The sequence below is a fragment of the Melospiza melodia genome, chromosome 21 (genome assembly GCF_035770615.1).
Source record: "Melospiza melodia melodia isolate bMelMel2 chromosome 21, bMelMel2.pri, whole genome shotgun sequence".
Taxonomy (NCBI): domain Eukaryota; kingdom Metazoa; phylum Chordata; class Aves; order Passeriformes; family Passerellidae; genus Melospiza; species Melospiza melodia.
In genome coordinates, this window is record NC_086214.1 from 10,208,302 (window position 1) to 10,223,464 (window position 15,163).

The following is a 15,163-nucleotide window of genomic DNA, read 5'->3' on the forward strand; positions in this document are numbered from 1 at the left end:
AGAGGTGCCCCCTAATACCAGGCTGCAGTAGGATAAGACTGAAAGACGGTGGGATCCTGATTCCTGCGTGGGGGTCCTGCCCCATCGCTGCCCCACGCTGCAGGGCGCCGGCTTGCGCCATGGGGCTGACCCCCCCTCCCCGGTGAGCCGGGCTGGCTGTCGCTAGATGGCAGCAGGGCCACGTGGCAGTGCCACCACTGCCATTCTGTCACTGTCCCCACTCCAGGACAGAGGCCGCCCCTCCTGGGTGCAGGGCAGGATCCGCTTCCACGCTATAGCCGCCATCGCGCCCGGTCTCGGGGATGCTCGTGGTCCTGGGGGAACTAAAGCAGGTCTGGGGGGCCATGGAGGGGACTCGTGCCCCTTGTGCTGGCCCCGCAGCAGAGCAGTCCCCGCAGTGGGTGCCCCTCCCGGCTTGGGGCTGGAGGCTGCTGGGGACACCGCCGCTCTATGTGGGTGCGGGGGGTCCTGCTGGCATCCCGCAGTGTGGGCGGGCAGTCCAGCGCACCTCAAACCTCTCTGCCCCGTCTCTCTCACACTCGAGAGGGTCTGGCTGCCGGTGGAACTGGGGTGTCACCCAAGCGGGGGGTGACGTTACCCCCCGACCGAACCACGGAGCCCCCCGGCCGTACACAGCCGTACACAGCGGCGCGGTTTGTCCGCCCGCGGCCGCCGTAGCAGCGCGGAAGTGTCTCCATGGAGACGGGAGGAGCCGGGCCCAGGGATGGAGAAATACGAGCGGATCCGGGTGGTGGGGCGAGGGGCCTTCGGGTGAGGGGCGCCGGGGATGGGCGATGGGGACGGCTACAGTCCTTGTACCTCCGGACGGGAGGCCTTTGAGCCGCTTCCCTGGGGCAGCGAGGCGCTTGTGGCCACGGCAATGCGGGGTCGGCCGGGGTGTGACACCCCGGGGGGACATGGCACAAAGTGTGTGACACCCCGGGGGGACATGGCGCAAAGTGCGTGACACCACGGGGCGGGGGGATTGCGGGCGACCTGTGTCACCCCAGGGTGATGGCCAGGCCCTTTGCTGTGTCCCCCTCCCCGCGCTGAGGCCCCGTCCCTGTCCCCGCAGCATCGTGCACCTGTGCCTACGCAAGGCCGACCAGAAGCTGGTGATCCTGAAGCAGATCCCGGTGGAGCAGATGAGCAAGGATGAGCGGCTGGCAGCGCAGAACGAGTGCCAGGTCCTCAAGCTGCTCAGCCACCCCAATGTCATCGAGTACTACGAGAACTTCCTGGAGGACAAGGCGCTCATGATCGCCATGGAATACGCCCCAGGTGGGCCCTGCTGTCCCCTACAGTGCCTGTAGCTGCTCCCTGGGCAGGTCCAGGGCGTGCCAAGCACTTGGCTCTCTTTGGGTCAAGCACTTTGTGCTCCTTGTAACAATCCTGGCTTTGCACCCCCAGGAGACCAAGCCTGTCTCTCTTGAGGAGACATTTTTGTAGAAGAGTATCTGTGGTTCTTGATGGACACCAGATTGACCGTGAGCCAGGTCACCAAGCATTGATGCAGGTTGTGGAGTCACCATCTTTGAAGATACTCAAAAGATTCTGGTCCTGGACAAGCTCAGTGGCTCTCCTTGAGGAGTGACCTCACAAGGTCCCTTCCAAGCTCAGCCACTCCATGATTATATGCCTTACACCTGCTGACCATATCCAAAACAAGGAGATTTCAAACCTCTCTGTCCCTGATCAGCATGCTACCATCTGCCCTGCCTCAGGTTTCAGCCACATTTCCCTGTGTCAACTCTGTTGGCCCCACATTTCTAACAAGGTTTCCTGTGGAGTTTCAGATGAAATCAACATTTGCATGAGGGTTTGCTCAAATCTGTATGTGAGCCCTGAATCTGGACCTCCCCTCCTGACAGGGGCCTCTCTGTGCCACGTGGCCTCTTGGACTGCAAGAATTCTGCTCTGCAGAACAGGCTGATCTTGTTCTGCCGTGGAGGTTTATGTCCTCTTCCAAGAGCTGTAATTTTAGTGTTTCTTTTCCTGCTTTTGATAATGTATCAACGATAACTTCTCTCTGGCTGTTTCTTCCTCCCACCAACTGCGCTGCCGTTGTTCAGGAGCATTGGAGGATGTGCTGCTTATCGCAGCAGGATGTGTTTATCCCACATGCTTGCCTTGTTAGGATGCCAAAATGGCAAAATCCCCCCAGTTTTAGGCCAGGTTTGTGCTGTCCTGTGCCCACAGCCCTTTGTTTGCTCCTTGCAGGGGGCACTCTGGCAGAGTTCATCCACAAGCGCTGCAATTCCTTGCTGGATGAGGACACCATCCTGCACTTCTTCGTGCAGATCCTCCTGGCCCTGCACCATGTGCACACCAAGCAGATCCTGCACCGTGACCTGAAGACCCAGAACATCCTCCTGGACAAGCACCGCATGATCGTCAAGATCGGAGACTTTGGCATCTCCAAAATCTTGAGCAGCAAGAGCAAAGCCTACACAGTGAGTGGCAGGGCAGTTCTCACCCCCTGGCAGCACACTGGGAATTCTGGATTTGGCTCACAGTCATCTCTGGGAAGTGGCTTTAGGCAGTGCTGCTTCGTTCCGTGGCTGATATCTTCATGGCTGAGTTTGCTGTGGCTCTGTGGGCTGCAGAAAAGTAAAAGGTGGGAGAGGATGAGGTGTCTGAGTCCATGGTGAGGGCAGGCAGGGTGGCTCTTGCTGGGGGTGGTGTTTGCAGACTCGTCTGACACATCCTTAGCAAATAAATTCCTGCCTGTGCACTCCCATGCTGCCTTAATCTCCTTTCTCTGCTTGACATTTAGTGTCTCTCCCCACCTGGGCTAATCTGACCAGACGTTTGTATCACGCTCTAAGCTCTGATTCTCTCAAGTGGATAGAAGCAAAATTAGAGGCAATCACTGTATGTGTCACTGGAAAGGCAAATCCTCTTGTTTTTCACTGAGATTTTCAGGCAGCTGTTGATGCCAAGGGAACAAAAGGCCAGCTCTGTGGAGCTTTGCTTGGTGGTGTTCCAGCCAGCTCTGCACCAAACCTCCCTCTCTCCACCTCTCTGCCCCAGTTTCACTGCGCTGTGGTAAATTTTTGTCTCTTGTAGGTGGTGGGAACTCCGTGCTACATCTCCCCAGAGCTCTGTGAAGGGAAGCCTTACAACCAGAAGAGTGACATCTGGGCCCTGGGCTGTGTGCTCTACGAGCTCGCCAGCCTCAAGAGGGCTTTCGAAGCTGCGGTAAGAGCCGTGCGGTTTACACGTAGCACAGAGAGCCGTGGCCTCTCACAGAGGTGAAAATGTGTGCTGGGATCACTTCTCTGTGAAGGCAGAGGGCAGTGCTGAGAGCTCCTTCCTCCTTGGCCTCGCCCCTGACTGCCCAGCCGCTGTTTGTGTGTTGTTTTCTCTCCAGAACCTTCCTGCCTTAGTGCTGAAGATCATGAGCGGGACGTTTGCCCCGATCTCAGATCGGTACAGCCCCGACCTGCGGCAGCTCATCCTCAGCATGCTCAACCTGGATCCTTCCAAACGGCCCCAGCTGAACGAGATCATGGCCCAGGCCATCTGCATCCGGCCCCTCCTCAACCTCTACACAGACGTGGGCAGCGTCAAAATGAGGAGGCAAGTGACACTGCCACCTCAGTGTCCCTTGGGAGGGGCTGCCACAGCCCACAGCATGGCTGACCAGCTGACTGCCTCCCTTCTGAGCTCCAAAGGGAGCATTTTCCCAATGCCACTCTGCTGTGCTGCCTAATGTGCAGCTGCTGCTGGCTGAGCTCGGCCGAGGGGCTCAGAGCCAGGCAGGTGCCATGGCAGGTGTGGGCTTGTCATCACAGTGACAGCAAACAGAGCATGGTGAGCACAGGGGGAAGTGAGCTGGTGCCAGCTCTCCTCTCTCAGGTTGTTTAAAGCAGTGCTGGGAGTGATTCCACCCATGGCTTCTGCTGTAGCTCTGCCCAGATTCTGTGATCCAGGGCTCTGCAGGACATTAAAGGCTGGGTTTTGGTTTGGCAGGCCTGAAAAACCCTTGGCTCCGGTGCCCACAGTGACCCACAGCCGGACAGAGGGACGGGCAAGCAGTGCCAGGCAGAGGGGTGAGTTCTGGCATGGTGTGTTCAACTCAGCTCCATTTGGAAACACCCTTTCCTTTGGATGACACGAGTCAGAGAGGCACTCAGGGTTCTGGAGAGAGGAACTTTAGAAATCTCACCTTCCCTGAGCTCTGGAGGAGCCCTGCAGCCCCTTGGACCAGCACAGGTCTGGCTCTGGCAGCTGTGCTGGCACCTGCACTGGCTGCTGCTGTCACTTTTCCCGTGGGAGAAGAGTCAGGGATGCACATGAATGATTTCTGTGTGCCCCACAGGTGCCCGATGTGGTTCAGGCAGGACAGGAATCCCCCCTCCCCTGTCCTCCATCTACACGTGGGGCAGTGGCATCACCACCCCCCTGCGCCTGCCCATGCTGAACACTGAGGTGGTGCAGGTCTCTGCTGGCAGGACACAGAAGGCTGGGGTCACCAAATCTGGGAGGCTCATCCTCTGGGAGGTGAGTGACAGGGAAGCTGGGATGTGGAGCCTTGGATGTGTGATTCCTGTGAAAAAGGCATTTCTGCTCACTCACAGACCCTGGCACTGCCTCCTCCAGGCCTGCAGTCCCAGCCAGGGTGTGGGTAATGCTGATAAGCCTGTGGAAGGGGTTCATCAGTGTTCTCCAAACCAGCTCTTCCATGGCTTCTCTGCACCAGGCTCCTCCCATGGGTGCTGCTGGGGGTCCTTCTCTCCCAGGAGCCACTGAGCAGCTCCAGCCTCAGTTTGTGTCCCGCTTTCTGGAGGGCCAGTCAGGAGTGACCATCAAACACGTGTCCTGTGGTGATCTTTTCACAGCCTGCCTCACAGGTGAGCTGCTGCCTCCTGCCTCCACCTGCCTGACTCCCAGAACCCCCTAAAACCCAGTGGGAGTGCCTGGGGAGCCTGCTCAGAGAGGAACCAGAGAGGTGCTCTGGGCTGGGGTGACACAGAGGCCTCTGTGGCCTCTCATGTAGCATCAGGTGGGAATCAGAAAGGGCAAACATGGTCCTCCTGTGATGCCACACTGGTCAACTTGGTCCCAACCTGTCTGGTGTAGGGAGGGCCGCAAACAGTTGGACTTAGGTGATTGATCTTAAAGGTTTACATTATTCTATGATTCTATGAAATCTCCTGTGCTTGTTGTCCTGGTTGCACTGGTGTCACCTGAAACCAGAACTGAATGGGGACTGCAGTGTGAGGAGAATATCTGTCACATACTCTGTGAGTGTGACATGGGCACATGCAGTGACCAGCAAGGACTGATTTCACGGTGAGGAGTCAGTGTGAGCTGCTGCAGGGCTGGTTGTCCTCACACTGCAGGAAAGCTGGGTTTGAAGCCCCCTCAGAGCAGCCCAGGAAGTGTTCTGGTTGGAAGTGGAGCACACACACCAGTCCAAGGCCATGTTTGTGGAGCAAAGCCCTCCCAGTGGTCCTGTGGGAGCTCTGTTTGTTCTTCTCCTGGGGGTCAGAGCAGCAAACAGCAGATACACAGTGGGCAAACTCCATGGGCATGTGTTTATCCTACCTCCCATGGAGTTTCCTGCCACCTCTGTGCTGGGCAGCTGCTCAGGGACTGCCTCTGTGACTTTAACACCTTGACAGACCCTGGGGTTCTCAACTCCTGCCTACACAGCTGCAGCAATGCTATCTCAGTGCTCTTATCACTGCTGTTTGTTTGTCGAGCCGTTGCAGCACGGTGAGGCTGCAGCTCCCTGGGAGCCCCTGCAGCTCCCTGGGAGCCCCTGCAGCTCTCTGGGAGCTCCTACAGCTCTCTGGAAGCTCCTGCAGCTCCCTCGGAGCTCTCTGAAGGCTCTGTGACCCGTGCAGCTCGTTCTGAGTCAGAGTGGGTCCAATGTCCTGGGAGCCACGGCCACCCCTCAGCTGTGTCACCTCGCAGGGCCTCACGTGTGCCTTGCAGGGCCTCCCATGTGCCACTGACAGGGCTCCTTTCTGCTCCTGCAGACAGGGGGATAATCATGACCTTCGGCAGCGGCAGCAATGGCTGTTTGGGGCATGGAAACTTCACGGATGTGAGCCAGGTTGGTGGAGAGGTTGCTGGGTGTGCTTCTCCCCCGGGGTAAAGGATGGATCGTGGCTTCTGCACCACGTGAGGGGGCTCATCCCAGCTCCAGGGATGTGCATCCCAGGCATGCTCTGGCATCTGACCCCCTCCCCCTCCTCTCCCTGTCACTGCGGGTTTTAAAAGACCCAACCTGCCTCTCTCTTTCTCTGCCCCCCCTACACAATGATCCCTTTGAGCGTGGGGGAAGTCAAGAGCTGCCTTGTGGTTGCTGTTGGCAGGCTCCCAGCTTGGAGCCTGCCTCCAATCACACACCTGCCTGCTTCACTCTTGGCCTGCAGCTGCCAGGGTTCACTGAGAAAAGTTATTTTTCAAAGGAGCCAGTATTTAAAGAAGAGCTGTGTGTTTCCGATTGGCTCGGAGCACTGGGGCTGAGGGCTCACTGCTCCCTTCCAGCTCCTTCCTCGGATGTGGCAGCAGCCCATGGCTCCCAGCCGAGCCTGGGGACTGGTGCCATTTGTCACTGTGCTCAGCTGGCCCGTTTGTTCCTGCTCCTCCCAGAGCTGAGCTGCTCCCTGCTTATGGCTGGGGAGGGGAGCCCAGTTGGAAGCAGCAGCCAGATCCCAACAAACGGTGCTTTTCACTGGAGGATGATAATGAGTATGAGGCGAGGTGTCAGATCTAACAGCAGGTCACAGCAGGGGCCGGGTGAAATGTGGAGATCCTGCTCCCTCCAGCCCTTAATGAATCCGAGCCGTTAACTCACTGCTCCTCTGAGCCAACACATCCTGCACCAAGCCCCTGCCTGCTCAGAGCAGGCGTTCACAGCCCCTGGCACTCCCCACATGGGCAGGGGGGCGAATCCCAACCCTTGCTGAACTTCTTCCCTCTCCAAACTCTCGTGCTGGCTGCTTTCTTCCGCCCCAGAGATGTTTGCATTATCTTCTGTGCTGCGTGCACGTAGTCTCTTATCCCTTTGAAGACTGTTTGGAACAAAAAAAAAAAACCCAGAAATTTCTCTGTTGTTTGTGTTGGATGAACGCTGGGATGCTGCCAGCGCTGTGTTGAGTCTGGGGGGGCCGGGTGGGAGGGATGGGAGCAGCCGGGCAGGCTGGGAGGTCTGGGCCGACGGCTGCTGCTCTTCCCCTGCCAGCCCAAGATTGTGGAGGCCCTGCTGGGCTACGAGATGGTGCAGGTGGCCTGTGGTGCATCTCACGTCCTGGCGGTCTCCAACGAACGGGAAGTGTTTGCCTGGGGCAGGGGGGATAACGGTAAGAGAAGTCTGTTTTGCAGAACAGGGCTCGTGCCTGTTCCCGCTCCCCTTGCTGGCCCTGCTTGCCCACAGTCCCCTCCAGATGTGCCAGGGTGGGTGGCTGTGGAGGAGCTGCAGCTGTTTTGCTGCATACCAGGGTCCCTGTGCTTTGGGTTTTGCTGCTTTCTGGGATCCTGAGCTGGGCTCTTGCAGCAGCTGTGTCAGTGCTGCTCTCAGTGGGGCTGTGCTCAGGGTGTGTTCCCATCAGCTGTTCCCTGCTCTGTTCCTCCTACCAGGTCGGCTTGGGCTGGGCACCCTGGAGTGCCACAACTGCCCCCAGCAGGTCACAGTCCCTCCGGAGCACGAGGCTCAGAGGGTCATCTGTGGCATCGATTCCTCCATGGTGCTCACAGTGAAGAACCAGATTCTTGCTTGTGGGAGCAACAGGTAAGAGGGGTGAGGGTCCATGCCCCACATTTTACCCTCCTGGGCCTGTCTGTGTTGTGACCAAGGGGCTCCAGAAGACATCCTTGTGTGATCCCAGAGATTTTCCCTGTGCAGGTGTAACAAGCTGGGCCTGGACCAGATCAGCTCAGCAGAGGAGCCTTCCCCAGAGGACCAGGTGGAGGAGGCCACTGTGTTTGTGTGTGCCCAGTCAGCCCCCTTGAATCAAGAGCCCATTGTGTGTGCTGACATTGGTACAGCACATTCAGCTGCTGTCACAGGTGAGGGTGTGTGCCCACATTCTGAGAAGGGGGACACCTGCATTTTCCCTGTCTTCCTTCTGCCTGTTTCCCATGGACAGTCTCTCAAGAGACACCCTGCTCCCAGTGTTGAAGCTCTGTGGAGCAGGATGCTCAGCCTGGAGACAGCAAAGAGCTTCTAGGGTCTCAGTGTGTCCCAAGTGACGGCCAGTTGTGTCTCTTCTCTCTGCTGTCAGCCTCTGGCCACTGTTACACCTTTGGCAGCAACCAGCACGGGCAGCTGGGCACCAACTCCTGCCGCAACAGCCGCGTGCCCCACCTGGTCGTGGGGCTGGAGACCATGAAGGTCACCGTGGTGGCTTGTGGAGATGCCTTCACTGTGGCCATTGGAGCAGGTGAGGCTGAAGGCCCCGTGTCCTGGGCTGCAGGAGGCCAAGGCAGGTGTGCAGTGAGGTGTTTATATCCCTTTGCAGATGGTGAGGTGTGCACGTGGGGGAAAGGAGCCAGGGGACGCCTGGGCAGGAAGGATGAGGAGACAGGAGTGCCAAGGCCAGTGCAGCTGGAGGAGACACATCCATACCTGGTGACCTCTGTTGCCTGCTGCCACGGGAACACACTGCTGGCAGTAAAGCGTGAGTAAAGGCTTTGTGCCTGTGATTCTGCCATGAGGACCCAGCCAGACTGGGGCTGTGCTGAGTAACTCTGGCATGTAAGCTCACTGTTATTCTAGTCCTCCTTGAGCTGTAGATGAATAGAAATAACTTCAAGCCCAAAATAATTCCCCTACTTCCCTTCAACTCTGTGACACTGCCTCTCCCACTGGGCAAGGGGAGCAAAGGGATGGCAGAGGCTGTCTGGTGCACTCCCAGACAGGTAGGCTGGCCAAGCTACCCTGCCAGCGGTCCACTGAGTATCCAAAAAGAGCAGCTCTCTAATTGATGCTGCTGAAATAGAAGCTGAGATTTGAGGCGTCATTTTGGCTGCTGCCTTGCCATTGTGGTTTGGAAAAGATAGCAATGGTTTTGTGGTTCCTCTCTGCTAGGGCCAAAGGCAGCATCGTGGCTGGGTTAAAACGTGCCCATGGCATGACCTGCCCTTCCTGCCTGGATGCACAACGGGAGCCTGGCCCAGACTGCTGCAGGGGCCTTTCTTCCTCCTGTGCTGGGCTGATGATGGCCTCAGCCTGGGCTGAGGGATTCCAGCCCCAGCCCACTTCAAGGAGGCTAATTACAGCCCTGAGGGGAGGAGGCCCGGCTGACAGCCCCAGAATCGGCCCTGGCTCTGTTCCTCCCCTGCAAGTGCCCAGCTCTCATGTGATGTTTGCTGCCACGTGAAGGGGCAGGGAATGGCCGAGTCCCCAGGCTCAGGAACAAGTAGGGCATTTGTCATGGCAGTAAAAGGGTTTTGTCTCTGCAGGAAGACTGCAGGCTGCTCTCCCCTTCCGCTGCTCGAGTTGCCCTGCACTCTGTGGCAGCTGGTCTGTGGACTCCCACCTGCAGCACTGTAAGAGCAGGGACTGAGTGTGTACCCCCACTGCTGTCCCAAAACCTTGTCCTGTCCCAGTACCAGGAGTGCAAACTCAGCGGTGTGAGGGCAGCAGCCTTGCCTGCCCCAGCATCCCTCAGCAACCAGCGTGCAAAAAAGCACTGAGAGCTCTGTAAAAAGCTGAGATTTGGGCTTTCACACAGCTCAATCTGCCTGGAAATTTCTCCAGCGAGAACACGAGATCTGGTGACACATGTGATGTCATTGCTGCTGTGATCTGGCCCGGGAGGGTGCTGGCACAGGCAATCTGCACTCTACCTTTGGGGTGGCTGTTCTGCTCCTCCCATGGCACCAACTCCACTTTTGACTGGCTTGGGCTGCTGCCCAGGTTATCATGAGCTCCTGCTGCTCCCTTCTCTCAATCCCACTGCAAACAGAATAACTGGGAGAAGCCAGGCTGGAGAGGAGGAGAGCACAAACCTCAAGAGATTGCATTTTGTCCTACTGGGTGTTGCCTTGCTTGTGCCACTGCTGAGGTCTTGCAGTGGCTTCCTGTAGGGAAGAGGACAGGGATTTTGGTGCCCATCTGTGGGATATCAGGCTTGTGTGGGGCAGAACACTTCTTGTAGCTTCATCAAAGTGGGGCTTCCAGCTAAATCTCAATCTTTTCTCTTTTTGTTTCAGCTGTCGTGGAGGAGTCGCCTTCCCAGTGAGTGAGAGCAGCCACATCCTGCTCTTCCTGCTGCCCACGGTGGCCTGGCTCCAGAGCTCCTCAGCTGCACTCTGAAGGCAGCAGTCTGGAAACAGAGATCTCCTAACGATGGTTCCCAAGGAACCAGAGCTGGTCTCACTTATTGAATTGTCACTGTGAACCTCCAGTGCCTGAGAGTCACTGCGCTGGACGTGCCCAGAGCTCTGGTGCTGCCTTCAGGGGGTCACACCGTGCCTCTTCCCCTCCCTGCTGGAAGTGCCTGTGTGGAAGAGTGATGAGCACAGAGGTTGTTTTCCTCTGTGGAAACTGTTTCTGGTTACAAAGCCCAGGCTGACAGCTCCGTGTCTGAGAGAGCTGTCAGCCTTTGCACAGCAGCGTCTGGAGTCAGGGCCCCAGGCGCTGTGCTGGGTGACTAAATGCAAACCTCTTTGCTAATTAGAGAAGTCTGTCCTTTCCCATCCCCCCCCTAAAACGTTTCACCCATTTATTGAGCACACTTTGGAGGGTCCTGCCTGCACGGCTGGCCGAGCTCTGCACGAGCAGCCTCCCTGTGCTGCACAGCTCTCCCCAGATGCTGCCTGGGGCTTTCCAATTACAGCCTCCCCTGGCCCCAGGAGCTCGCTGGAGGATCCTCCAGCTGACATTTGTCCTCAGGCTCCTCAGTCCTGCTGCTGACCGGCTCACTGGCTCCCAGCTGAGCTAGGGAAGGCAGCAAAACACAGCCAGTGATTGTCAGTACTTGGAAGTTTTTTAACCCAGTTTTGTCGAGGGAGCTGATGAGTTTCCACCAGGGGTCTTAGTGGGCAGGAGAAGCACATCCATGTGTTATGGACAGGAGTCACGTTTTTTGTCTCCAGAAGGGTCGTTTCCTTTCCTTTACTTTTTTTCCTCTTCTTTTCTTTTTTTAACTTACATTTGCCCTGGGCCATTTTTTGATGAGCTTCTGTCTCTGATCTGTCTGACATTGCAAATGCTCTTGCCTTTCACATCCATCTTTGTGCTGTTGCCAATCTGTTGTGTATAAAGTCGGTGCTTTCATAAGCTGGCTGAGATGAAATCTCTCTAATTATTTTTGTGATTCTTTCCTGTTTTCAATGAGGGAAACCTCGACGGGCTCTGGTAAAAGCCAACTGATCCCTCTGTCATGTGGAAGGTAATGAATTTCTGCAGCTCTCCTGCCCATCCTTCCCTCCCCTTGCAGGCTCCAGCTGGGGAAGGGAGCAGGTCCCGTCCGGCCGGGAGAGGCGTGTGCAGCCCTGGCTGCAGACACAGCCTCCCTCCCTCCCTCCCTCTTTGGCTCCTGGCAGGGTGGGTGCATGGGTTTTCCCCTGCCTTTTTTGTTTCTTGTGGAGCTGCCTTTTCAGGCGGTTACACCCTGCAATCCCAGGAAGCCGACTGGAACTCAAAGGTTCTGCCAGTCCTTTGGCACTTTCCTGTGCTGCAGGTTACAGACACAGCTCAGCGCGGTGTCGGGGAAGGTGCTTTCCCTTCCCAGACCAACCTGGGCACCCAAAGTGGTTGCAGGGCTGGGTTCAATTGCCTCAAAGCCTCTCTGGGCCGCTGCCTGTGTGGAGCTGGCAGCAGCTCCAGCTCCTTCCAGCATCAGATTTCTCTTGCCTGTGTTGTGCAGAGCTCTCGTGGCTCCCCTCGCCCCACACCACATCCCATAGGAAGGGGCTGGTGCTCCTCCTGCAGCCTGGCCAGGGCTGAGGGTTGGCTGGGACAGCAGCAGACAGGACAGAGGTCTAACACCCTTTGTCTTGTCAGTAGTGGCACCAAAATGCCACTGCTTCAGGAACTAAACTCTTCCTGCTCTGGCTGGGCTGCCAAATCCAGGGGTGCGGCCCCCACCTGCCTCCTATCAGTGCGCTGGTGTGAGGTGAATGATTTTATGGCTTAATGACACCTTTGCACTGCACCGCTGGCACTGGAGGTGTCACCAGCCTGAATATTGGGATCCTTTGCTCCAGACTGGGCAAACCAGTGTGGACCAGTGCCCTTTGTGCTGGGCTGGGGGCTCCGGGGAGGGCTGGAGCCCTCGGGATTTCACAGCCTGGGCTCTCCACACAGGAGTTCAGCTGTAGAACCCAGCGAGATCATTTGAATAATTTAATACCGGGCTGTGACCAAGCCTAGCGAGAGGGTAAAGGAAACAAAGAGGCCCCCAGCCCCGAGCAACAAAAGCTCCTGCAACGACAAGCCGAGGCATGTCCGTGCTGCCGGAGGCAGAGAGCAGCCCGGGCAAATAGGCCACTTGCATTCCTCACGTCTGCTGCTTTGTTTCCCTGCAGAAGCTCCCGGTGAAATCTGCAGGTCTCGGGGCTTCTCCCTTTGTCCTTTTTTTGTTCCCGTGTTGTGTGGGGCTGCTGGTGGATCGCTGTCCCCGCGGCTGTTCCTGCCGAGGAAAGGCAGGGCTGGCGGGGAGGGGATGTGGGGTGAGGCTGCCTGGTCCCCGTTTGTGCATCCTGGTGCGGGTCCCCTCTGGCCATTGTCACCCACAGCAAGGCTGTCCCTGTTCCAAACCAGATCCTGCTGACTCGGGGCCATTACTGTAGCAGGAAACTGCCTGCTGATCCCGCAGCTGATTTATTTTGATTCCGGCACCTCTGCCGAGGCGGTATCCTCATTCCCACGAGGCTTAGGCAGGAGGTGCGGCCGCTGTCCGTCCGTCCGTCCGCCCGGATCCCTTACCCCTGCCCTCCCCGGGCACGAGGCCCCGGCAGCCGGGAGAGGAGAGGAGAGGAAAGGACTCCCCGCTCCTTTCCCTGCGGCGAAAGGCTCCACCTTAACTTGTTTAGAAGCCGGAGCGTCGGTTTTGTGTCCCTCCAGTTTGAGTGAAATAGAAGGCGGAGGGATGGAGCAGCAGGGAGAGGCTGGCGAAGAGGACAAGAGGCCTCTCCGAACTCAGATGGTTTCAAGAAGCGACCCATCATGGGAGACAGGGAACATATCACCTCCACAAAGGGAATTGCCCCGAGTGTCGCCTTTGTGTGAGACAAATGCCTGGCTGTGATGTTGAGTGCGGGGAGGGCTTTGCTCGGGGAGAGGGGAAAAGGAGGGATCTTTGTTTGCAGGGTCTGACACCTCCCCACCGCCCTGCCGGCACAGCCAGCACCTTCTGATGGCTTTGTCAGCTCCTGGCTAATTAGCAGAGATGCTCTTCACTGAGGTTAGGGAAGAATAATTTTAAAACATCAAAGAGAAGCAGTAAATAATGATAAAAGTCGGCTGTTTCATGGTTGTCATCGGAGGCACAGGCTGCCTGTGTTTACAGGACTGATGTGTCCTGTCTTTGGAGTCCCATCAAGGACCCGTCCTATTGGCCTGAACCTTGTCCCACAGTCGTGTCCAGGGACAGTTTCCAGTCGGGGCCAGGTCACAGCGTGTCAGGGACAGTGTCTGGGTTGTGCCTATCTCTGGTTGGAGACAGCCTGTCTCCGGGCTCTGCTGGCACAGAGTGGCAGAACCAGCTGGACCATGGGGCTGCTGCCCTGCGGGTGCCACAGCCCTGAGCAAACCCGGCCGGGGAGCACCTCAGCCCCAGCTCAAGGTGGCTGCTGCTCCCCTCTGCTCTCTGTACGGTTGTTTTTACCTGTCGGGTTTCCAGTATCACTGGGAGCTGGTTAAAGTTTAGCTCAGTGCTCTCCATCACCTGAGCGCAGCCTCACATCTCCTGGTAAATCCCCTGCTGATGGCAGCTCGTGCTCAGTGTACCCCAGTACAAGGTTCCCTGATATTTGGGAGCCCCAGCGCAGCTCAGAACAAGCTGCCATCCCTCAGGGTAACCCCAAAAATGAGCCACCCATCCCTTCCCTGGCAGCTCAGGCAGCGAGCAGGCTGCATCCCCCCGGGCTGCTGCAGGGTTTTATTTTAAGCAGAGCCTCTCAGGGAGAAGGGTAACGTGAGCTCCTTGAGTGACAAGTGATAGAGCTCGACTTGCTCAGCGTGTCCCCCAGGAATCCCTCTCCTCTGCCATTTGCTAATTGAAAACTGCTAACATTTGGGTCTGGAGCAACTGCCGCCCTTAATGGGAAGCTGGCTGGAGCGAGCGTTGGTGGGACTAACACATGCTCACAGCCTGTCATCTGCTCGGCTCCATCTCTGGGGAAAGGGGCAAATACTCCCATATGCTGCTCTGATTTCTCAAAGAGTGACGAGGGGGCTGGAGCCAGACAGATTTGCTTTTATTCTCCCTCCTCCAGGCTTTTGCTCAGTTACAAACCGTGGCTGGAGGGAGGCTGTGAGCCTAGGGTGTGAGTTCCCAGTGAGACAAAGCCACAGGAGCGTGTGTCCCCTCGTTCTTGCGGTGTGGAGGGCTCAGGGCAGCCCCTCCATGTCCTGCTGTGGGTGATGGCTGGGATATGAGCTGCTCTGTGGTGGGAGCAGGCCTGGGGGCTGTATCCCGCCTCCAGCCTGCTCAGGGGCACAGCCGTGCCCTCGGGCTGCCTGCAGGAGTGTGGCACCCCTGGGACACCTCTGAGTCAGGGAGGGCACGCAGGGACAGCGAGGACACGGCCCTGTGTGCCCGCAGGGCCCCGGGCCGGGGGAGGCTGCAGGGGCGAGGGGGCCGTGTGCGATGTGATGCTGATGCTCCCCAAACTCCTGCCGTGGCGTTCCCAGTGTGGCGGGTACCAAAGCCACCCGTGGGGTGCTCCCCATGTCCGTAGGGTGCCTGTCCCCATGTGCCGCCCCCCAAAGCCCTGGGAGGGGCTGTCCCCGGAGCGATGCTCCCCGAGCTCCCGGGATGCCGGAGGGGCTGTTCCCCCCGCGATGCTCCCCGGGGTGCCGGCACCGCTCCATCCCCCCCGTGCGGCGGAGGCGGGGTCGGGCCGGGGGCGGTGGCGATGCCGGTGCCGTCCCCCGTGGCGGGGCGGGCTCGGGCCGGTCCCACCGCCCCGTCCGGCCTCCGGGCGGAGCCGGGCACGGAGCGCGGAGCGGAGCGGGCGCGGGGCGGCGGCGGCG

The 15,163-nt window shown here is 58.0% G+C and overlaps 1 protein-coding gene across 2 annotated transcripts; it reads left to right on the plus strand.

Annotated features, from left to right (window-relative positions):
- Positions 1 to 702: 702 nt before the first annotated feature.
- Positions 703 to 10,633, plus strand: NEK8 (NIMA related kinase 8). Of its 2 annotated transcripts, XM_063173908.1 has the most exons (15): positions 703 to 771; positions 1,076 to 1,281; positions 2,221 to 2,453; positions 3,070 to 3,201; positions 3,374 to 3,582; positions 3,976 to 4,055; positions 4,325 to 4,506; positions 4,706 to 4,856; positions 5,991 to 6,067; positions 7,202 to 7,319; positions 7,597 to 7,747; positions 7,862 to 8,025; positions 8,241 to 8,399; positions 8,478 to 8,636; positions 10,174 to 10,633. In XM_063173908.1, the coding sequence occupies exons 1-15, from the start codon at positions 725 to 727 to the stop codon at positions 10,200 to 10,202; spliced, it is 2,097 nt and encodes a 698-aa protein (XP_063029978.1). In that variant the 5' UTR covers positions 703 to 724; the 3' UTR covers positions 10,203 to 10,633. The 2 variants fall into 2 exon arrangements, with proteins under 2 accessions (XP_063029978.1, XP_063029979.1); XM_063173909.1 differs by lacking the exons at positions 703 to 771; positions 1,076 to 1,281 and adding an exon at positions 1,587 to 1,724.
- Positions 10,634 to 15,163: the final 4,530 nt, after the last annotated feature.